The sequence below is a fragment of the Coregonus lavaretus genome, assembly GCF_964263955.1.
Source record: "Coregonus lavaretus genome assembly, contig: HAP1_SCAFFOLD_2613, whole genome shotgun sequence".
NCBI classification, from domain to species: domain Eukaryota; kingdom Metazoa; phylum Chordata; class Actinopteri; order Salmoniformes; family Salmonidae; genus Coregonus; species Coregonus lavaretus.
In genome coordinates, this window is record NW_028157007.1 from 16,760 (window position 1) to 41,774 (window position 25,015).

The following is a 25,015-nucleotide window of genomic DNA, read 5'->3' on the forward strand; positions in this document are numbered from 1 at the left end:
CCTCCCTTGATAATTTGTAAAAAATATAATAATTTGCCAATCAGCATTGAGCCCAGCTCAATTATGGGTTGTCCCGGTACAGCAAAACGCCCCCAAGAGAGGCCAGTTGGGATTTGGCTTCAGACCAATCAAATCACTTCCTTTGCAAAAACATAATTTTCAGAAAAAGGTGTCTATTTCTGGTCTGCTTGTGTTGATGTCAAACAATTAAAAAAAAAAAGTATGCACTCACTAACTGTAAGTTGCTCTGGATAAGAGCTTCTGCTAAATGACTAAAATGTAAATAAATGTCCTGCAGTAGCTAGCTTGCTAAATCAGCGCTTTCCTAAACCATGGATGGAGATGGGGATTTGGCCTTGTGGTTTTCACTTAATTCTCTGTACAGGCCAATGATTATGACACCAATTCTGATCTAACCATAAATTAATGTTGTGCAGCTGGCCTGAGATGATTGAAGTTAGCTAATTTATCTGGTTCTTTGTTGCCCATGCAAGGAAGTCAGGCTAGCAAGCATTTTAGCTAGGTAGCCTATGACAACAAAAACTCAAAGTGTACAGAGCCATTGACCGTTTTGCCAACATGAAAGAGAGGAGGATGACATTGGTGTTCAACTAGTCTTCAAGTAAGGTGAGTCAACCTTTTTTGTTTTACTTGCACATGCACACATGAACGCACACACACACACACACACATAAATCAGTAACATGGACAGCCACATGATATTTAGCAACATTGATTGGACTAAATTATTTTTGGTATCTTTAAGTTTGTTTTCAGTGTATTAAACTAAGCATATATAGCCTTGTTGATTTGATGTTTAAATGTTTAAGTTGAAATGGTGCTGAAATAGTGGAGGCAGTATTCCTGTTGTCTTTGTGCTTACTTGCATTAACTCCGTGGTTCTAAATCAGTAGTGGCTTAGTAAACTGTCGAAAACACTAACTTGCTTGACCATGCTGCAGGTGATAAAACTGATTGTATGCAATATTTGCTTTGTGGACTTCACTGAACAGATGTTACTTTACTATTTTGTGATGAAACAAACGTATGGTGTAGTTGAATTAATTCCGCCACTGTGTGCCCTGTCTTTTCCCTGTCGCGGCGTTATTGTATATCAGGGTGGCGTATGAACGAATGGGTTATAGAGCAAACAACGCAATTATCACAACATAGGTTGTAATATGGCTTTTTTACTGGCTTGGCTTCCTCACGGATTTTGCCCACGCACCCGCTACTGATAGGCCTACATTAAAGTCACCAAATAATGTCCAAAGTCCCAACCCATAAAATAAGTTACTTTTAGGCTACTATTTGTTTATAATTGTATGTATATAGATGGCCTTTTGCAGGGGTCCCAAACTACATTCAGCTGCGGCACGATTTTTTCTTGAGCAGATTGTTGGGTTGCCGGAACATAATTACAAATAAAATTGTACACTATAATTGACCACAAGAAGCCCAAACAGATATAATATTTGACCAAAACATAAATCATTTCAAACCTTGATTACATTGGGATACGATCAAATATGTCTCTCTATTATGTGTGGGAATACTTGGGAACAGGTTTCCTAAATTAAAATCACTTGGAGCTGATTTCCTGGTGTTTTTACAGTCTTTAATGTCGAACAATGAAAAGTTTCTCACAAAACTTGGGGAGCAAAATATAATCACCAGTTGGGGAAGCCTGTTTTTTTTTTTTCGTTTAAGCACCAATATTTGGTGATGTAAACAGCCTTAATCACCATTATCAGAGAGAGCAGCGTAAAAGTTTTTATTGGGGGCCGAAACAAAATGCGGATGTATGTGTCAGCCAAGTGCTCTCATGTGCCTAAACGTCATCTGTGACCCTCCCTCACAGTTATTTTCTAGTTCACGCGTAGTCTCACCCCTCTCGCGGTCCGTTCTCCAGATGCTGCAGCTCGTCTGATCTACGCCTATTCCCGGCCAAACACCGTGCTATACCTCTGAGAGAATAGAAAGGATAAGGTGTGACACAACGAAAAATAAAGTAGCCTAATTTGTAGTTTAGACCTATCCAGGACAGTCAGAGCGAATATCCATCGACATAGAAAGTATTGAAAACCCCGCCTTTACTCGTCTCGCCATCTCTACATTTCTCCCACCTACTCTTTATTTTTCTCTCAATCCTTCTTCCTATTAAAATTGTTTTTGACTGGATGGAAAGATGTGGATAAACGGCGGAAGTGGTCAGGCCGGACCCTAATCTCAAATACCGACCCACCGGGCCGTCACGAGCGCAGCAAGCAGATTATATTCAACAGCACGGAGCTATACTTTCTCCGGTTGGACTGATTTCCTGCTCAGCGGCCGAATTTTCTGCTCAGCATATAGGAAACCTCCGTCTGTTCTGTGCGCTCTAACTCTCGTACATCGCCTTGGACCTCAGAGAAAAGGGATTGGGACCAAAGTAAGTACCTTTATCTCAATCACATCATAGGGACTGTTATTGTGATATAAACTAAATAACGGTTTCGTCTGAATATGCACTGTGTTTCTACAATAGCCAGCTCTCTACTCTGTTGTCTGTCCAAGTGTTGAAGATTTTAAACCTAATCCTACCCTTAACCCTAACCTTAACCACACTGCTAACTTTATGCCTAACCCTAGCCTTAAATTACTACCAAGAAGATAGTCAATTTTGACTTTGGCTGTGCTAACCTTTCGGTTATCTAGGCATGTAGCCCACAATGAAGCTCGATCACTTCTACACGCGTCATTACGCAAGCCACGTACGTTTATCCTATGATGAGACATCTTAATAGCCAGGCCTATGATAAAGATCATGTCCTCACGTACAGACTATTGCCGCGTTCAAAACAACTGGGAACTCGGAAAAATACGAAGTCAAATCATGACGGTGGTGATCTTCAGGTCGGAAAGTCGGGTTTTGAAAGAGGCCCGAGTTCCAGAGTTGGAATTCCGAGTTGGATGATTTTTCCCAGTGGGAGCTCGTTTTTTTCCGAGTTCACAGTTGTTTTGAACGCACTGAAGTCGGAAGTCGGAGATTTCCGAGTTCCCAGTTGTTTTGAACACGCCATGTAACCTATTGTGTTTTGCGCCTTCTGACAAATTGTAAAATAAAAAAGCTTAAAGGTGCAATATGCAGAAATTGCTCAGCCATTTCCTAGTTGCTAAAATTCTAATAGTTCGCCTAATTTAATTTTATGTGACAAAACAAGTGTAGAGAATCATTGTACAATCCAAACCACTGTGAAATATATTTTAAATAACCCAAAATATTGAATTTTCAGCTGTTTGAAGCAGGTGTACAAAACCGAAAGTAAAAGAGGCAAAAACTAAACGTAGGAATGTGAGGCATACCGGAGTGGCATGTAACAATGAATACCCTAAAATGAATGAGCTTAAAGGTCATATTTACTCTTTATAACTTTGAATTTCAACTATATCTTAAACTTTTGACTGTCATAAATGCATCCTTTAAAAAAAAGAACAGGATCACAGATCACAAACAAACACTGATGAATCAATAGTTGACTGTTAATCATTGAATAGAGTCACATCAAAGATCTGAGTCCTCACTCTCTACCCTCCATCTATCTGTTAGGCTTTACTCCTTCAGTGAATTTTATTTTCTCATTTTACTGCTGTCTTGTCCACCTATCACACAGGGTTACTGATTGACAAGCAGCCTTTGTAATCACATCAGGTAGGGATTTGTATTCTCTCTGAGCAAGCTAAATACAATCAACTACTACCCTATTATACAAACACACACTCCTCTCTCCCTCTCTCCCTCTTCCTCCCTCCCTCTCTCCCTCTTCCTCTCCCTCTCCTCCCTTCCCTCTGTCTCTCTTGCCCTACTATGAACGATTAGATTAATTATCAGTAGAGTATAGGCCAGGGCTCTCCAACCCTATTCCTGGAGAGCTACCCTCCTGTAGGTTTTCGATCCAACCCCAGTTGTAACTAACCTGATTCAGCTTATCAACCAGGTAATTAGTAGAATCAGGTTCGCTTGATTAGGGTTGGAGTGAAAACCTACAGGACGGTAGCTCTCCAGGAACAGGGTTGGAGTGAAAACCTACAGGACGGTAGCTCTACAGGAACAGGGTTGGAGTGAAAACCTACAGGACGGTAGTTCTCTAGGAACAGGGTTGGAGTGAAAACCTACAGGACGGTAGCTCTCCAGGAACAGGGTTGGAGTGAAAACCTACAGGACGGTAGCTCTCCAGGAACAGGGTTGGACAGCCCTGGTGTAGGCTGGTTAAGTTAGGTTGAGTATCTGGACATGGAGATACCAGAGGTCCTCTCTGTCCTCAGGGCTGCAGTGCTTGTCAGTCTTTATCTAAGTCTGATAGTTCCAGGAATTGGTTCCTGCATTATCACGATTCATCCCTAGCCTACATACATTCATGGAAATTATATCATGATTAATAAACACTACATAATTTAGGTAGTCTTTATTCATACCTATTAATCAGTGTCTTACTATGACCTGAGCAGCAGTGAAGTGGGTTCTCTGGCCAATCAAATCAAAATGACAGTGAAATAAACTTAAAGAGAAAGGATATAGCTGATGTTGTTGCCTGTACAAGGGTTACTAGCCTCTAATAACCACTTATGTAGATACAATGCCGAAGGACACATGCACATGTAAATATGAACACGCACGCACACACGGACACACACATACACACACCCACTGTATAAGGTGTACATTGTGTGTGATTACTCATCCAGTCAGATTCTCCAGTGAGGGAAGAAGAGGGGTGTTCTGGGTACAGCTGAGTTAATACCAACAGATGGATGATGAAATACATGGAGTTGTAGCTGAATACAATGTTAGAACAAGTGTGCTGGCTGTCACTGTCTGGCTGTATAGTCATGTACTGTACACTGCATATGTTTCATACAGCACAGTGTGTACATTTTATGGCATGTCTGTCTGTGTGTGGCACTCTCATTTCAGTAAAGTGCTCTTTTACAGGGTCACAGCAGGGAGTACAGTCCAAACATCCTCTCCCTCTGCTAGTTGGAGAAGGAGAGGGAGACAGAACAGAATATTGCGGTTAAAAATGTCTCAGGCATGACTTGCATTAAAGTTAATTTGCAGTCATAGTTGGTTATATCAGTTTGTGTGACTGGTGAGGATACAGTGGGTCACGCTCTGTATCATGAAATCCCATTTTTAGTTTGAGATTAACTAAACCAGAATGTGGACTTTAATCTGGTTGTGGATTGTATTACATTATTGTTTCAATTACACTGACTATAAATCATTCAACCTGACATAATTTAGACCCACTGCTGAACAAAGTCTATCTTGTTCAAGAGATTTTATCTCAGTAGGCCAAATCCTAACTTGAGGTCTGCCTGTCACGCAAACCTCCCATTGACTGGAAGCATGATTTACAACATGAAAGTCTCAGTTATGCACGCTGATCTCAAATTAGAATTAAGGCCACTGAAATTGGACTTAGCTCAGTGTTCTCTCTCTCTCTCTCTCTCTATATATATATATATATATATATATATATATATATATATATACACTGCTCAAAAAAATAAAGGGAACACTTAAACAACACATCCTAGATCTGAATGAATGAAATAATCTTATTAAATATTTTTTTCTTTACATAGTTGAATGTGCTGACAACAAAATCACACAAAAATTATCAATGGAAATCAAATTTATCAACCCATGGAGGTCTGGATTTGGAGTCACCCTCAAAATTAAAGTGGAAAACCACACTACAGGCTGATCCAACTTTGATGTAATGTCCTTAAAACAAGTCAAAATGAGGCTCAGTAGTGTGTGTGGCCTCCACGTGCCTGTATGACCTCCCTACCACGCCAGGGCATGCTCCTGATGAGGTGGCGGATGGTCTCCTGAGGGATCTCCTCCCAGACCTGGACTAAAGCATCCGCCAACTCCTGGACAGTCTGTGGTGCAACGTGGCGTTGGTGGATGGAGCGAGACATGATGTCCCAGATGTGCTCAATTGGATTCAGGTCTGGGGAACGGGCGGGCCAGTCCATAGCATCAATGCCTTCCTCTTGCAGGAACTGCTGACACACTCCAGCCACATGAGGTCTAGCATTGTCTTGCATTAGGAGGAACCCAGGGCCAACCACACCAGCATATGGTCTCACAAGGCGTCTGAGGATCTCATCTCGGTACCTAATGGCAGTCAGGCTACCTCTGGCGAGCACATGGAGGGCTGTGCGGCCCCCCAAAGAAATGCCATCCCACACCATGACTGACCCACCGCCAAACCGGTCATGCTGGAGGATGTTGCAGGCAGCAGAACGTTCTCCACGGCGTCTCCAGACTCTGTCACATGTGCTCAGTGTGAACCTGCTTTCATCTGTGAAGAGCACAGGGCGCCAGTGGCGAATTTGCCAATCTTGGTGTTCTCTGGCAAATGCCAAACGTCCTGCACGGTGTTGGGCTGTAAGCACAACCCCCACCTGTGGACGTCGGGCCCTCATACCACCCTCATGGAGTCTGTTTCTGACCGTTTGAGCAGACACATGCACATTTGTGGCCTGCTGGAGGTCATTTTGCAGGGCTCTGGCAGTGCTCCTCCTGCTCCTCCTTGCACAAAGGCGGAGGTAGCGGTCCTGCTGCTGGGTTGTTGCCCTCCTACGGCCTCCTCCACGTCTCCTGATGTACTGGCCTGTCTCCTGCTAGCGCCTCCATGCTCTGGACACTACGCTGACAGACACAGCAAACCTTCTTGCCACAGCTCGCATTGATGTGCCATCCTGGATGAGCTGCACTACCTGAGCCACTTGTGTGGGTTGTAGACTCCGTCTCATGCTACCACTAGAGTGAAAGCACCGCCAGCATTCAAAAGTGACCAAAACATCTGCCAGGAAGCATAGAAACTGAGAAGTGGTCTGTGGTCACCACCTGCAGAACCACTTCTTTATTGGGGGTGTCTTGCTAATTGCCTATAATTTCCACCTGTTGTCTATTCCATTTGCACAACAGCATGTGAAATTTATTGTCAATCAGTGTTGCTTCCTAAGTGGACAGTTTGATTTCACAGAAGTGTCATTGACTTGGAGTTACATTGTGTTGTTTAAGTGTTCCCTTTATTTTTTTGAGCAGTGTATATCTACTCTACTCTACTCTAATACCCTGGTCGTCTCTGTGTGCCAGAGGATGTATGATATGTGTTATGACTCACAATGAATAGATGGTTTCCTCTGATAGACCAACAAGCTCTCTCTCTCTCTCCCCTCTTTCTCTCTTCTCCCCCCTCTCGCTCTCTCCATGTATGTTTTGAATGTCCCTCAGATCAACCACCAGAGAGGGCAGCTACTAGATGACTGTTCCATTCCATAGGGATGTTATTCACCAGGGAGATGCCAGGGGAATGAGAGCACTAATCTGTGTTCGCATTCTCAGACTGGAGTGTACCAGACACTAGCATGGTCTGCCAGGGACTTCCTCCTTAGAGGTCCTGTAAGGTGAAGTGGAGGATCTCAGGAGTGAGTGAATCAGTGTCAGTGAACTGACTAACTAACTAATGGACTGGTCAGTGATATATCACAGACCAGGGGTTGAGAAACTCTATGTTAGTGTTAGTCTGCTTTGACTACTCACATTCTCCTGTCAGACAGCGCCACAGAGACAGAGGGAGGAAGAGAGAGAGAGCACTTCCACTCTCCCACCCAGCCAGAGAGGGATCCTCCGTCTGATTGGCTCAGCAGAATGGCCAGAGTCCAGTCACATGATCCTGTTAGCCAATAGCAACTGGAGTTGGGCTTCTGTCAGGAAAAGTGCTGTAGCATGCTGGATCCTCTGGCTGACCTGAACAAGTATTTTTCTTTCAACTGTTGCGATGCACACACACACACACACACACTGATGCTCTTAGACTCATGAACACTGGTGTTGACTGAAATGTCACCACCATGTTTCGAATGTTTATCTAAATTAAATCTATGATTCCTCCTATGGAGAGATCGCTAGGCCATACGCTGGCATGCTGAAACCTCCAGTTAGGCTACTGTTTACTGCAGGTAGGGCTGCTTTACGACCACATGGTGTTGTGACCAGTGGTTATTACACAAAGAAGTGAGTCTGACCTTTATTGTTTCTCTCTGCAGTCTGTGATGTGTTATGATCACCTTTGGACTGCACTGTGGCTCTGTTTTGTAGCAGGGAAGATTCCTGTATCTGTGCTGTTGTGGTTAACTCTGCCTAGAAAACTCACCTATACAAGAATCAACTGACTAAAGCACAGTAGGACAGAGGCATTTCTATACCTACAATGTATGTTGCTTTTAAGAATTGGCTGTGAGAATGAAATTGTCTAGGGCATTTGGAATTCTTCGAAGGAGTGTGCGGTAGTTCTAAGCAGTGTACTGTTCCCTAGCCTCCTCTCTGCTCTGTGTACGTCTGCTCCTTCCTGTTGTGATCTTCAACAGTATTTTACAGAGTTCCTTTCTACATTTCTGGAATAGCAGGCAATCTGAGAGACGTGCCCTAAAGGCATGGAAAGTACAATATCTCTGCTAGTGTGCTCACAGAAGGTCAATGGGGTTCTTCACCTGTCCTGTCCCACCAGGATTCTGCACCCCCCCCCCTCCTGTCCTGTCTGTGTTGTGGAGGTGTTGGTTTCTCAGTGAATACATGGACCCTCCCTCCCTTCCTCCCTGCCTCTGAGTTCAGCAGGATGATGTTGTATCAGTAATCTCATGATGCTAGCAGGAATGCTATGCTGCAGAGAAGTGTGGACGGGTGAAACAAAAGCATTAATGCTGTCTCAATAGCAGCAGCACCCACCCATGACTCAATGTCATGAACCCAGTGTTTCCACAACAGGGTGTGCAGGGGTTTGCCAAAACCACATCCTATAGCCCACGTTTGAGAAACTACTTTTGACACATCAACATGTGTCTATATCACCACTTCTTGTTTTTAACATTAATTTTTTATTTTATTTAACCTTTATTTAACTAGGCAAGTCAGTTAAGAACAAATTCTTATTTACAATGACGGCCTACCCCGGCCAAAACCTCCCCTAACCCGGACGACACTGGGCCAATTGTGCGCCGCACTATGGGACTCCCGATCACGGCCGGATGTGACACAGCCCAGGATCAAAACAGGGTCTGTAGTGACGCCTCTAGCACTGAGATGCAGTGCCTTAGACCGCTGCGCCACATCATCTGCACTAGAGGTGTCCTATCCACTTCTATCAGATCAGTGCTGACAGAGGAGATGAGATGACGAGAGGAAGGCATTTTAGAGTATGGAGATACACCCCTGATGCAGGAAAGGAGATGAGGAGGGGAAGCGACGAGACAAGATTGTAATTGGGGAGAAAAGGGGGGTGAAATACAAAAAAAAAACAAAAAAAAAGGTAGGGGCGTGGATTGAAAACCAGTGGTGTGACCACCATTTGCCTCATGCTGCGTGACACATCTCCTTCGCATGTTGTCCCTCTTCAATGGCTGTGCGAAGTTGCTGGATATTGGCAGGAACTGGAACACGCTGTTGTACACGTTGATCCAGAGCATCCCAAACATGCTCAATTGGTGACATGTCTCGTGAGTATGCAGGCCATGGAATTGTGTATGCTTCCAGGAATTGTGTACAGATCCTTGCGACATGGGGCTGTGTATTATCATGCTGAAACATGAGGTGATGGCGGCGGATGACTAGCACGACAATGGGCCTCAGGATCTCATCACGGTATCTCTGTGCATTCAAATTGCCATCAATAAAATGCAATTGTGTTTGTTGTCCGTAGCTTATTTCTGCCCAAACCATAACCCCACCGCCACCATGGGGCACTCTGTTCACAATGTTGATGTCAGCAAACCGCTCCCCCACACAATGCCATACACGTGGTCTGCGGTTGTGAGGCTGGTTGGACATACTGCCAAATTCTCTAAAACGACATTGGAGGCGGTTTATGGTAGAGAATTGAACATTTCAATTATCTGGCAACAGCTCTGGTGGTCATTCCTGCAGTCAGCATGCCAATTGCACACTCTCTCAAAACTTGAGACATCTGTGGATTTGTGTTGTGTGACAAAACTGCACATTTTAGAGTGGCCTTTTATTGTCCCCAGCACAAGGTGCACCTGTGTAATGATCATGCTGTTTAATCAGCTTCTTGATATGCCACACCTGTCAGATCGATGGATTATCTTGGAAAAGGAGAAATGCTCACTAACAGGGAAGTAAAGTCATTTGTGTGCAAAATTTGAGAGAATTTCTGGGATCTTTTATTTCAGCTCATGAAACATGGGACCAACACTTTACATGTTGTGTTTATATTTTTGTTCAGTGTAGTATGATATGTATTAATTTTCTGATGTCCATCATCCATTTCGTATGATATGTTACGAATTACAATTCGTATGATATGTTACGAATTGCAATTCGTACAATATGTTACGCATTTCCAAAGTGTACAGTATGTTACAAATTTGCAAAATGTATGATATGTTACGAATTCCAATTTGTTGGGGCTAACGTTAGCTAGGTGGCTAACATTAGCTAGCTCTAGGGGTTAGGGTTATGGGCTAAGGTTAGGAGTTAGGTTAAAGGGTAAAGGGTTATGTCTAGTCTGATACCAGTCTGGGATGTCTCCCAGTGGCGCAGTGGTCTAAGGCACTGCATCGCAGTGCTAACTGTGCCACTAGAGATCCTGGTTCGAATCCAGGCTCTGTCGCAGCCGGCCGCGACCGGGAGAGTCATGGGCGGTGCACAATTGGCCCAGCGTCGTCCAGGGTAGGGGAGGGAATGGCCGGCAGGGATGTAGCTCAGTTGATAGAGCATGGCGTTTGCAACGCCAGGGTTGTGGGTTCGTTTCCCACGGGGGGCCAGTATAAAAAAAAAAAAAAAAAAAAAGATGTATTCACTAACTGTAAGTCGCTCTGGATAAGAGCGTCTGCTAAATGACGTAAAATGTAAAATATGTCAGTGAACAACAAATGCTGTTGTGGTCATGGCTACGACTGCGCCAGTGCAATGAATGAGTGAAGCTTACTCAGGTGTTCAAAAGTGCATATCAGACCAAGTGCCTAATGCTTCTTAGGTCGTTTTTAAAATGAGTTTTAGTTTAGAAAACGATCTCTCCGCAAAAGCGACAGTTACAGGGATGGTAAAAACAGCTTGATTGCCATAGCAACATCAGGGAGTGGTGCTTCAAATACAGCAGTTCTGCAACATCTTTAATTGAGCCTCTCATTCTCCTTAATTGCCGGCCTCAACACATTATGGAAAGAGATGAACTGTAGCCTATTGGAAGCTCTGAGGACAGGTCGTCTGGATACTTAACCGCCAATAAATTGGAAGATGCAAACAGATTATCATCTTTAGCGGACAACAGTTCTTGAGGGCTTGAACAAAAAAAGCAGCTGGCGATTTCCTTCATACTGGTGACCCGGCGTTTGAGTTGTGTGGTTGCAATATCAACAGTGCCTTATCTCTGATATACCTTGGCATGCATCATTCAAGACTGTTTAAATTGTGTGCAGCGCAATGGACATATAATGCAAAATGTCTCAGGAAAGACTGTCTGTGTTGGCAGTACTCAGGCCTGCAACCTGGACCTACAGGCCATGGTGAAAACATTTACACAAAAATGCAAGGCGACAGTCGCATATACTGTAGCTACAATAGGCCTCTACATAGAAAAAAAGAGAGGCAAGCAAAGACACAGATACTTTTTTCTAAGAGAAAGAAAGAGAAAAAGAGACAGAGAGAGAAGGTGCAAGGAGGACTTCAGACCAGGGGAGTCTCTCAAGTTGGATTTCATTTGATTCAGTTTACCTTGAATATTGCAGGCCATTTGTGTAGGCTATTAGCCAGACAAAACCTGCTTTGTTCAACAATAGGCTAAATAGTGGCTGAATTTATCCTCAAGCCGACAACTTTCCTCATTGTTAGGCTATTTGATATGTAATTTTTATAAAAAGTTTATAAATAGCAGCTAAATACGGTATATAGCTATAGATAGTAGGCTACACTGCATAATGAAACAATCCCTAGTAAGCTAGTGTTTTGAGGGTGGACTGACTGTATTATTTGGCATTAATAGACCAATTTTTTATAGTGTAGGCCTCCCAGTAAACATATATCCATTAGCTAAAGCAAAGTGAACTCCGACCTTGCGTGGGGTCCAGAGAAACTGTGTTTCCCCAGTGCTGGCTGTATATAGGCAATGCTGTGCCGTGCCATGTCAATGTGGCGATGTCCATGTGGTGGATGAATGAAGAAGTGATTTATGTTCAGTTGTACTTCCCCTCTGTGGGCCGCTGGGCCACTCCTACACCTGTTGTGTTGTGTTGATAGGATGTGGACCACTAGTTAGGACAAGTCTGCAGGCCACGAACCTAAAGATGTAGGATTTAGCAGTCACTTCTTCTAAACGTGAAAAGGGACTACTTCTAAATATTATGCTGTGAAAACAGCCAAATATATCAAAATCAGACTCTGTTAACCACATTGTGAGCCTGTTACAATGCATCAATGATGACGGATTTGACGAATATCCACTTTGTTAGATCAGATTTATTGAATGTGCGCTAATCCAGCATCCTTCTTCTATCCCCCACGGTCTGTGTTCCATGTCAACAATCTGCATATCTAGCTTTAGATAGCTAACGTAAGCTAGTTTAAATAAATTCCTAGTTAAATTCCTTTGAGTAACGTTACAAAACAGTCTGAATAAAGAAGATGTTACCTAGTTAGCTAGCTAGCTAAGTAGCCATGTTAGCTACCTTGAATTTTGAACACACTAAGGTTATCAGCTAACGTAGCTAGCAGGCTAAAAACGCAGCGCAACGCAACCCAACACATACCTACCAGTTCATGCGAATGGTGGCCATTTCGGCATCACTCTTCCACCTTTCAAAATTAATTCCAATGTTTATCAGGTTTCTGGTCATGAGCAGTCTTTTTCTTGCTTCTTTTTCTCTTTTGGGGTCAAGTTGATTCAGATCCTCGTTTGAGTAGGTGGGATTTCACACGGATTCCATCTTTAATTTGAGCCAGTTTGCTACAGCAGGAAAGTAGTCCTACTGTCACGCACGTTGACTGATGACTCGTGGAACCAAGGCGCAGCGTGATAAGCGTACATCTTTATTTAGTACACAACACACGAACAAAACAAATGATACGTGAAGTCCTGAGGTTACACACACCAAACCTTTACGGATCAAGATCCCACAAACAAACTGGTGCCAACAGGCTGCCTAAGTATGGTCCCCAATCAGAGACAACGAGCTACAGCTGCCTCTGATTGGGAACCACCCTGGCCAACATAGAACTAAACGATCTAGAACAAAAAACATAGAAAACTAAACATAGAAAATCCACACCCTGGCTCAACATTTAAGAGTCCCCAGAGACAGGACGTGACAGTACCCCCCCCAAAGGCGCGGACTGCGACCGCGCCACACAAACACAAGAGGGTAGGGGCCGGGTGGGCATTCCGCCTCGGAGGTGGATCCGGCTCCGGGCGTGACCACCACCTTTTCTCCACCTCCCCGTTGCGCCCCTGGTCTGGTCTGGCCCCGCTGACTGGAGCTGGACCCGACGACGGTGGACCAAACCTTACCGGCTCCGGACTGGAGCCGCTGGCCGGAGCTGGACTGGACACTGGTGGAGCGGATTGCTCTGGCTCCGGAGTGGATCCGCTGACTGGAGTTGGACCGGACCCCGGTGGAGCGGATTGCTCTGACTCCGGAGTGGAGCAGCACCGGTGGAACAGGCACGGGCCGTGCCGGACTGGACACACGCACCCCTGGCTTGGCGCGGGGAGCAGGAACGGGCCGGACCGGGCTGGCGACGCGCACCACTGGCTTGGTGCGAGGGACAGGAACAGGCCGGACCAGGCTGGCGACGCGCACCACTGGCTTGGTGCGAGGGACAGGAACAGGCCGGACCGGGCTGGCGATGCGCACCACTGGCTTGGTGCGAGGGACAGGAACAGGCCGGGCTGGACTGGGAACACGCACCACTGTCTTGGTGTGGGGAGCAGGAACAGGCCGGGCTGGACTGGGAACACGCACCACTGGCTTGGTGCGGGGAGAAGGAACAGGCCGGGCTGGACTGGGAACACGCACCACTGGCTTGGTGCGAGGGACAGGAACAGGCCGGGCTGGACTGGGAACACGCACCACTGGCTTGGTGCGGGGAGCAGGAACAGGCCGGGCTGGACTGGGAACACACACCACTGGCTTGGTGCGGGGAGCAGGAACAGGCCGGGCTGGACTGGGAACACGCTCCACTGGCTTGGTGCGGGGAGCCGGAACGAGCCGGGCCGGACTGTGGAGGCGGACTGGAGGTCTGGAGCGGAGAGCTGACACAACCCGTCCTGGCTGAATGCCTATTTCCACACAATATGCATGCCCATCTTAGCACGACACGTGCGTGGTGCTACCACCGGACGTACAGGACTGTGCCGGAACACTCGCGGCACAGTACGTGGCTCCGCATAACACGGAGCCTGCCCAGTCTCACGCTTCCCAGCCTGAGTACGGGGAGTTGGCTCTGCTCTAACTCTAGGCTCCGCCAACCACCCTTTTAGCCCCCCCCCAACATTTTTTTATTGGGGCTGTCTCTCGGGCTTCCTCCTCGGCCGGTACCCTCTGCGATGCCGCTGCTCCTCTCTGTAGCGCGCCTCCACAGTCTCCTCCCAGGACGGCAATCCATTCCGGCCTGAATCTCTTCCCAAGTCCAGGATCCCTTCCCGTCCAGGATCTCCTCCCAAGTCCAGGCTGTCTGTTCCTGGACACGCTGCTTGGTCCTTTTTTGGTGGGATCTTCTGTCACGCACGTTGACTGATGACTCGTGGAACCAAGGCGCAGCGTGATAAGCGTACATCTTTATTTAGTACACAACACACGAACAAAACAACAAAACGAACGATACGTGAAGTCCTGAGGTTACACACACCAAACCTTTACGGATCAAGATCCCACAAACAAACTGGTGCCAACAGGCTGCCTAAGTATGGTCCCCAATCAGAGACAACGAGCTACAGCTGCCTCTGATTGGGAACCACCCTGGCCAACATAGAACTAAACGATCTAGAACAAAAAACATAGAAAACTAAACATAGAAAATCCACACCCTGGCTCAACATTTAAGAGTCCCCAGAGCCAGGGCGTGACACCTACAGCAATGTAGATTATAATTAATTGACATTTTTGTAGGGGTTGATACATTTTTCATAAGGGAAAATTTAATCTGAAATTTCAAAGTGGAAATTACAAACTTCAGAAGCCTTTTTAAACCTCAAATACACGACAAGTTTTACATTTCCTGTTGCAGGAAAGTTATCCTGCAACAGGGTGATCAAATGAAGATCCTACATCTGTAATTGAATGGGAAAGATTTGCACAATGTCATTACATCTAATTAGTTGGTGCCAATCTTTCCTATTCATTTGGCCTGCAGATTTCTCCCAATGCATGTGATGTGGGGTTTACACAACAGATGGTATATATTAGAATATGGATTTGACTTTAGACGACTGTTGAGGTATGAACATTTCCACTAGACTGATTGGGACGTTTCTTGTTTTTTAACTGCGGTGAGAGAAATGGATAAATAAACATTCATTAATTCAGTTAGTGATTTGAACCCTTTCTTTCCATTCTTCCTGTGTCTGGCTAGGATGAGATTGAGAAGGATTAGACAGACATTGTGACATAAAAGAGACCAGGAAGTAGGCTACACATGGGGGCCAACTGATCATATCCTTTCATTTACTGGAAATTCAAATAAAACCACAAGGGATTATTAACTCCTTCCTCCCACCCCCCTCAGGCAGTTTGCTGCCAGGGGTGTGCTGTGTGTGTGTGGACTGTGTGTGGGTGTATCTTTGCGTTCGTGTGTGTGTGTATATGTCAGTATATTAACCCTCTTCTCTGCTCTCTCCCAAGGATGGTGTCCAGTCTGAGCGCTTGGTTCTGGAATGAGCGGCTGTGGTTCCCTGAGGGGCTGGGCTGGGCTGACCTGGAGGACAAAGATGGCCGTGTCTACGCCAAGGCCAGAGACCTCTGGGTGGCGCTACCCATCGCCGTAGCCTTCCTCGTAATACGACAGATCTTCGAGAGGTACGTCTGTCCGTCTGTCTGTTTGGCTGGCTGGCTGACTGTCATCCCTCATAAGCTAAATGCTCTGCCTCTTTCACCCGTCTGTCTACATGTGTTTCTACCTCTGCCTCTTTCACCCATCTGTCTACATGTGTTTATACCTCTGCCTTTTTCACCCGTCTGTCTACATGTGTTTCTACCTCTGCCTCTTCCACCCATCTGTCTACATGTGTTTATACCTCTGCCTCTTTCACCCGTCTGTCAACATGTGTTTATACCTCTGCCTCTTTCACCCGTCTGTCTACATGTGTTTATACCTCTGCCTCTTTCACCCGTCTGTCTACATGTGTTTATACCTCTGCCTCTTTCACCCGTCTGTCTACATGTGTTTATACCTCTGCCTCTTTCACCCGTCTGTCTACATGTGTTTCTACCTCTGCCTCTTTCACCCGTCTGTCTACATGTGTTTATACCTCTGCCTCTTTCACCCGTCTGTCTACATGTGTTTCTACCTCTTCCTCTTTCACCCGTCTGTCAACATGTGTTTATACCTCTGCCTCTTTCACCCGTCTGTCTACATGTGTTTCTACCTCTGCCTCTTCCACCCATCTGTCTACATGTGTTTATACCTCTGCCTCTTTCACCTGTCTGTCAACATGTGTTTATACCTCTGCCTCTTCCACCCGTCTGTCAACATGTGTTTATACCTCTGCCTCTTCCACCCGTCTGTCAACATGTGTTTATACCTCTGCCTCTTTCACCCGTCTGTCAACATGTGTTTATACCTCTGCCTCTTCCACCCGTCTGTCAACATGTGTTTATACCTCTGCCTCTTTCACCCGTCTGTCTACATGTGTTTATACCTCTGCCTCTTTCACCCGTCTGTCTACATGTGTTTATACCTCTGCCTCTTCCACCCGTCTGTCAACATGTGTTTATACCTCTGCCTCTTTCACCCGTCTGTCTACATGTGTTTATACCTCTGCCTCTTTCACCCGTCTGTCTACATGTGTTTATACCTCTGCCTCTTTCACCCGTCTGTCAACATGTGTTTCTACCTCTTCCTCTTTCACCCATCTGTCTACATGTGTTTATACCTCTGCCTCTTTCACCCGTCTGTCAACATGTGTTTATACCTCTGCCTCTTTCACCCGTCTGTCTACATGTGTTTATACCTCTGCCTCTTCCACCCATCTGTGTTTATACCTCTTCTTTCTACTCTTCTTCTGCTTTCCTATGCCTCTCCCTCTTCTCCCCCCTCCTCCACGTGCTCCACCCTTTTTCTCCTTCCCTCCCTCCCATCTCATCCCTCTCTCCCCTCCTCTCTGTGTGGGCAGGTTAGTGGCCACTCCCCTGGCTGCTGTCATGGGGGTGAAGGAGAAAGTTAGGCTCACAGTGTCACACAACCCCACACTGGAGTCATTCTACCGTAACACAACCAAGAACCCCACACAGGTAACACAACTAGAAATGACTACACAAGCGCACGCAAGCACAGAGACACATGTACGCACGCACACGTTAACACTACACAATTGTTACAGATCTTAATTTGTTCACTTTTGTTGCAAAAAACATTCTGCACAGCAGGAAATGCAAACTTGTAGTGTTTTTGAGTTTTAAAAAGGCTTCTAAAGTTTGTCATTTCAGACTTGATTTGCCCTAACGAATAATGTATCAACCCCTACACAAATGTCCATCCACCTAATAATTCACATTTCCTGTTGCTGCAAGATTATTTTCCTGCTGTAGCAAACTGACTCAAATTAAGGTCCTACATCTGTATACAGCACCACACAAACTGACTCAAATTAAGATCCTACATCTGTATACAGCACCACACAAATCATTATGCTAAACTGTATCCCCTTCTACCCTTCTGTCTCTCTCTCCCGCTCTCCTACAGAGTTCTATAGACAGCCTGTGTAAGCAGACAGGTTGTTCAGAGAGACAGGTGCAGAGATGGTTCAGGAGACGCAGGAACCAGGACCGACCCAGTCTACTGAAGAAGTTCAAAGAGGCCAGGTACACACAACACACATACAAATATCCACATGCATACACACACCCACACATACATGCACATGCATGAACACACATACAAAACAAGATAACAGCTTTACAAACAGCTGCTCTAATTTTTATTTTTTTTATTTTTTTTATTTCACCTTTATTTAACCAGGTAAGCCAGTTGAGAACAGGTTCTCATTTACAACTGCGACCTGGCCAAGATAAAGCAAAGTAGTGCAATAAAAACAACACAGAGTTACATATGGGGTAAAAAAAACATAAAGTCAGAAATACAACAGAAAATATATATACAGTGTGTGCAAATGTAGCAAGTTATCTAATCAAATCAGACACACACATGCTGACATTGGCCTGTGAGCACATGTCTGAGTGTAAAAGCATGAGTATATTTACAGTATATCTGACACTCATTATATTGCCAGCCTGGTTTTATCAAGGCTGCTCCTACCCCCAGGGCCACACACACATACATACACACACACACACACACACACACACACACACACACACACACACACATACATACACACACTGCCCGCCCCTCGCTCCCTCACCAGTCCCAGGAGAAAGTTTGGCCCTATCAGCAGAAATCAGTTTATAGCCAAGCAGTGTGTGTCATTGTTATAGGACTGAGACAGTGACTGTGTTACACTAATACTGAGATCACTACATGAGACAGCGCCCTATGCCAGAACTACTGACAGACAGCAGCCTCTTATAGAAGACTGGCCTCTCATTCTGTTATGTGTATGGTACATGGTAATGCGCTACTGTTTAATATAGGATCCCAAATCAATTATGCGATTATGCGTCATTCCTTGATAATGTCCAGTAGCCATTGTAGAGCATGATACCTGTACAGTGGGGAAAAAAAGTATTTAGTCAGCCACCAATTGTGCAGGTTCTCCCACTTAAAAAGATGAGAGAGGCCTATAATTTTCATCATAGGTACACGTCAACTATGACAGACAAATTGAGGAAAAAAAATCCAGAAAATCACATTGTAGGATTTTTAATGAATTTATTTGCAAATTATGGTGGAAAATAAGTATTTGGTCACCTACAAACAAGCAAGATTTCTGGCTCTCACAGACCTGTAACTTCTTCTTTAAGAGGCTCCTCTGTCCTCCACTCGTTACCTGTATTAATGGCACCTGTTTGAACTTGTTATCAGTATAAAAGACACCTGTCCACAACCTCAAACAGTCACACTCCAAACTCCACTATGGCCAAGACCAAAGAGCTGTCAAAGGACACCAGAAACAAAATTGTAGACCTGCACCAGGCTGGGAAGACTGAATCTGCAATAGGTAAGCAGCTTGGTTTGAAGAAATCAACTGTGGGAGCAATTATTAGGAAATGGAAGACATACAAGACCACTGATAATCTCCCACGATCTGGGGCTCCACGCAAGATCTCACCCCGTGGGGTCAAAATGATCACAAGAACGGTGAGCAAAAATCCCAGAACCACACGGGGGGACCTAGTGAATGACCTGCAGAGAGCTGGGACCAAAGTAACAAAGCCTACCATCAGTAACACACTACGCCGCCAGGGACTCAAATCCTGCAGTGCCAGACGTGTCCCCCTGCTTAAGCCAGTACATGTCCAGGCCCATCTGAAGTTTGCTAGAGTGCATTTGGATGATCCAGAAGAGGATTGGGAGAATGTCATATGGTCAGATGAAACCAAAATAGAACTTTTTGGTAAAAACTCAACTCGTCGTGTTTGGAGGACAAAGAATGCTGAGTTGCATCCAAAGAACACCATACCTACTGTGAAGCATGGGGGTGGAAACATCATGCTTTGGGGCTGTTTTTCTGCAAAGGGACCAGGACGACTGATCCGTATAAAGGAAAGAATGAATGGGGCCATGCATCGTGAGATTTTGACTGAAAACCTCCTTCCATCAGCAAGGGCATTGAAGATGAAACGTGGCTGGGTCTTTCAGCATGACAATGATCCCAAACACACCGCCCGGGCAACGAAGGAGTGGCTTCGTAAGAAGCATTTCAAGGTCCTGGAGTGGCCTAGCCAGTCTCCAGATCTCAACACCATAGAAAATCTTTGGAGGGAGTTGAAAGTCTGTGTTGCCCAGCGACAGCCCCAAAACATCACTGCTCTAGAGGAGATCTGCATGGAGGAATGGGCCAAAATCAAATCAAATCAAATCTAATTTTATTGGTCACATGCGCCGAATACAACAGGTGCAGACATCACAGTGAAATGCTTACTTACAGCCCTTAACCAACAGTTAAAACAACAACAAAAAAAGTGTTGAGAAAAAAAAGAGCAGAAGTAAAATAAAATAACAGTAGGGAGGCTATATATACAGGGGGGTACCGTTGCAGAGTCAATGTGCGGGGGCACCGGCTAGTTGAGGTAGTTGAGGTAATATGTACATGTGGGTAGAGTTAAAGTGACTATGCATAAATAATTAACAGAGTAGCAGCAGCGTAAAAAGGATGGGGTGGGGGGGCAGTGCAAATAGTCCGGGTAGCCATGATTAGCTGTTCAGGAGTCTTATGGCTTGGGGGTAGAAGCTGTTGAGAAGTCTTTTGGACCTAGACTTGGCACTCCGGTACCACTTGCCGTGCGGTAGCAGAGAGAACAGTCTATGACTAGGGTGGCTGGAGTCTTTGACAATTTTGAGGGCCTTCCTCTGACACCGCCTGGTATAGAGGTCCTGGATGGCAGGAAGCTTGGCCCCAGTGATGTACTGGGCCGTACGCACTACCCTCTGTAGTGCCTTGCGGTCGGAGGCCAAGCAGTTGCCATACCAGGCGGTGATGCAACCAGTCAGGATGCTCTCGATGGTGCAGCTGTAGAATTTTTTGAGGATCTGAGGACCCATGCCAAATCTTTTCAGTCTCCTGAGGGGGAATAGGCTTTGTCGTGCCCTCTTCACGACTGTCTTGGTGTGTTTGGACCATGATAGATCGTTGGTGATGTGGACACCAAAGAACTTGAAGCTCTCAACCTGTTCCACTACAGCCCCGTCGATGAGAATGGGGGCGTGCTCAGTCCTCTTTTTTTTCCTGTAGTCCACAATCATCTCCTTTGTCTTGGTCACGTTGAGGGAGAGGTTGTTGTCCTGGCACCACACGGCCAGGTCTCTGACCTCCTCCCTATAGGCTGTCTCATCGTTGTCGGTGATCAGGCCTACCACTGTTGTGTCGTTGGCAAACTTAATGATGGTGTTGGAGTCGTGCCTGGCCATGCAGTCATGGGTGAACAGAGAGTACAGGAGGGGACTGAGCACGCACCCCTGAGGGGCCCCCGTGTTGAGGATCAGTGTGGCAGATGTGTTGTTACCTACCCTTACCACCTGGGGGCGGCCCGTCAGGAAGTCCAGGATCCAGTTGCAGAGGGAGGTGTTTAGTCCCAGGATCCTTAGCTTAGTGATGAGCTTAGAGGGCACTATGGTGTTGAATGCTGAGCTGTAGTCAATGAATAGCATTCTCACGTAGGTGTTCCTCTTGTCCAGGTGGGAAAGGGCAGTGTGGAGTGCAATAGAGATTGCATCATCTGTGGATCTGTTGGGGCGGTATGCAAATTGGAGTGGGTCTAGGGTTTCTGGGATAATGCTGTTGATGTGAGCCATGACCAGCCTTTCAAAGCACTTCATGGCTACAGACGTCAGTGCTACGGGTCGGTAGTCATTTAGGCAGGTTATCTTAGAGTCCTTGGGCACGGGGACTATGGTGGTCTGCTTGAAACATGTTGGTATTACAGTCTCAGTCAGGGAATGTTGAAAATGTCAGTGAAGACACTTGCCAGTTGGTCAGCACATGCTCGGAGTACACGTCCTGGTAATCCGTCTGGCCCTGCGGCCTTGTGAATGTTGACCTGCTTAAAAGTCTTACTCACATCGGCTACGGAGAGCGTGATCACATAGTCATCCGGAACAGCTGGTGCTCTCATGCATGCTTCAGTGTTGCTTGCCTCGAAGCGAGCATAGAAGTGGTTTAGCTCGTCTGGTAGGCTTGTGTCAATGGGCAGCTCACGGCTGTGCTTCCCTTTGTAGTCTGTAATAGTTTTCAAGCCCTGCCACATCCGACGAGCGTCAGAGCCAGTGTAGTACGATTCAATCTTAGTCCTGTATTGACTCTTTGCCTGTTTGATGGTTCGTCGGAGGGCATAGCGGGATTTCTTATAAGCGTCCGGGTTAGAGTCCCGTTCCTTGAAAGCGGCAGCTCTACCCTTTAGCTCAGTGCGGATGTTTCCTGTAATCCATGGCTTCTGGTTGGGGTATGTACGTACGGTCACTGTGGGGACGACATCATCGATGCACTTATTGATGAAGCCAGTGACTGATGTGGTGTACTCCTCAATGCTGTCTGAAGAATCCCGGAACATGTTCCAGTCTGTGCTAGCAAAACAGTCCTGTAGCTTAGCACCTGCGTCATCTGACCACTTTTTTATTAACCGAGTCACTGGTGCTTCCTGCTTTAGTTTTTGCTTATAAGCAGAATCAGGAGGATAGAGTTATGGTCAGATTTGCCAAATGGAGGGCGAGGGAGAGCTTTGTATGCGTCTCTGTGTGTGGAGTAAAGGTGGTCTAGAGTTTTTTTTCCTCTGGTTGCACATTTAACATGCTGGTAGAAATTAGGTAGAACGGATTTAAGTTTCCCTGCATTAAAGTCCCCGGCCACTAGGAGCGCTGCATCTGGATGAGCGTTTTCCTGTTGATTTATGGCCTTGTACAACTCATTCAGTGCAATCTTAATGCCAGCATTGGTTTGTGGTGGTAAATAGACAGCTATGAAAAATATAGATGAAAACTCTCTTGGTAAATAGTGTGGTCTACAGCTTATCATAAGATACTCTACCTCAGGCGAGCAAAACCTCGAGACTTCCTTAGTATTTGATTTTGTGCACCAGCTGTTGTTTACAAATATACACAGACCGCCACCCCTTGTCTTACTAGAGTCAGCCATTCTATCCTGCCGATGTAGCGTATAGCCCGCTAGCTGTATGTTATCCATGTCGTCGTTCAGCCACGACTCGGTGAAACATAAGATATTACAGTTTTTAATGTCCCGTTGGTAGGATAACCGTAATCTTAGGTCATCCAATTTATTTTCAAATGATTGAACGTTGGCTAATAGGATTGATGGAAGAGGCAGTTTACTCGCTCGCCGTCGGATCCTTACAAGGCACCCCGATCTACGTCCACGATATCTCTGTCTCTTCCTCACGCGAATGACGGGTATTTGGGCCTTGTCGGGTGTCTGTATGATATCCTTCGCGGCCGCCTCGTTGAAGAAAAAATCTTTGTCCAATACGAGGTGAGTAATCGCTGTCCTGATATCCAGAAGCTCTTTTTGGTTATAAGAGACGATGGCAGAAACATTATGTACAAAATAAATTACAAATAACGCGGAAAAACACACATAATAGTACAATTGGTTAGAGGGCTGTAAAACGGCAGCCATCTTCTCCGGCGCTGCTTCAGTATCCAGCAACAGTGTGTGAAAACCTTGTGAAGACTTACAGAAAACGTTTGACCTGTGTCATTGCCAACAAAGGGTATATAACAAAGTATTGAGAAACTTTTGTTATTGACCAAATACTTATTTTCCACCATAATTTGCAAATAAATTCATTAAAATGTGATTTCCTGGATTTTTTTTTCTCATTTTGTCTGTCATAGTTGACGTGTACCTATGATGAAAATTACAGGCCTCTCGCATCTTTTTAAGTGGGAGAACTTGCACAATTGGTGGCTGACTAAATACTTTTTCCCCCCACTGTATCTGCAGTTCTGTGTCTTAGAATATGTAGACAACAAGTGTAGATAACAATCTGTAGTTAATATCACAATCACTAGTGTAGATAACAACCTGTAGTTAATATCACAATCACTAGTGTAGATAACAACCTGTAGTTAATATCACAATCACTAGTGTATATAACAACCTGTAGTTAATATCACAATCACTAGTGTATATAACAACCTGTAGTTAATATCACAATCACTAGTGTAGATAACAACCTGTAGTTAATATCACAATCACTAGTGTAGATACAACCTGTAGTTAATATCACAATCACTAGTGTATATACAACCTGTAGTTAATATCACAATCACTAGTGTATATAACAACCTGTAGTTAATATCACAATCACTAGTGTATATACAACCTGTAGTTAATATCACAATCACTAGTATATATAACAACCTGTAGTTAATATCACAATCACTAGTGTAGATAACAACCTGTAGTTAATATCACAATCACTAGTGTATATAACAACCTGTAGTTAATATCACAATCACTAGTGTATATAACAACCTGTAGTTAATATCACAATCACTAGTGTATATAACAACCTGTAGTTAATATCACAATCACTAGTGTAGATAACAACCTGTAGTTAATATCACAATCACTAGTGTAGATAACAACCTGTAGTTAATATCACAATCACTAGTGTATATAACAACCTGTAGTTAATATCACAATCACTAGTGTAGATAACAACCTGTAGTTAATATCACAATCACTAGTGTAGATAACAACCTGTAGTTAATATCACAATCACTAGTGGCAACATCATATCATCATGTCATTATCATCATCATTACATCTAAAATTCACACAGATGATTCTCATGAGATTATGGATGTGATTTGTATTGAGACGGTATTCTCTGTGTGTACCCCAAGAGTTCAGTCTGTGTGTGTGTGCGTGCGTGCGTGTGTTGTTCGTTGTTAATGGTGTGTATCACTGTGTGTGTATTGCGACATCCCTGTCCTGAATCAGTCTAGTGTTTTTCTTCACACAACAGCCTCACTGTCCCTCTCTCTCTCTTTGTCTCTCTGTCTCTCTCTTTCTCACACTGCGGTATCCTACTCTCTCTCAGCCTTCTATCTCCTTCCACTTCATCTCTCTCTCCCTTATTCCCCTGCTGA

General features: G+C 45.1%; 1 protein-coding gene across 2 annotated transcripts in view; it reads left to right on the plus strand.

The window, feature by feature from the left end:
• The first annotated feature begins 1,882 nt into the window (after positions 1–1,882).
• The window catches only part of LOC311125889 (ceramide synthase 2-like), a 33,103-nt gene continuing 9,970 nt past the window's right edge, over positions 1,883–25,015 (plus strand). Inside the window, exons 1-4 of one of the 2 annotated variants that reach the window (XM_084199915.1) lie at positions 1,883–2,431; positions 15,913–16,086; positions 17,403–17,520; positions 17,972–18,090. In XM_084199915.1, the coding sequence (XP_084056041.1) occupies positions 15,914–16,086; positions 17,403–17,520; positions 17,972–18,090 (410 nt within the window). In that variant the 5' untranslated portion in view covers positions 1,883–2,431; position 15,913. Of the gene's footprint in view, positions 2,432–15,912; positions 17,521–17,971; positions 18,091–25,015 lie in introns of those variants that run through there. The other variant, XM_084199914.1, reaches the window with a different exon arrangement.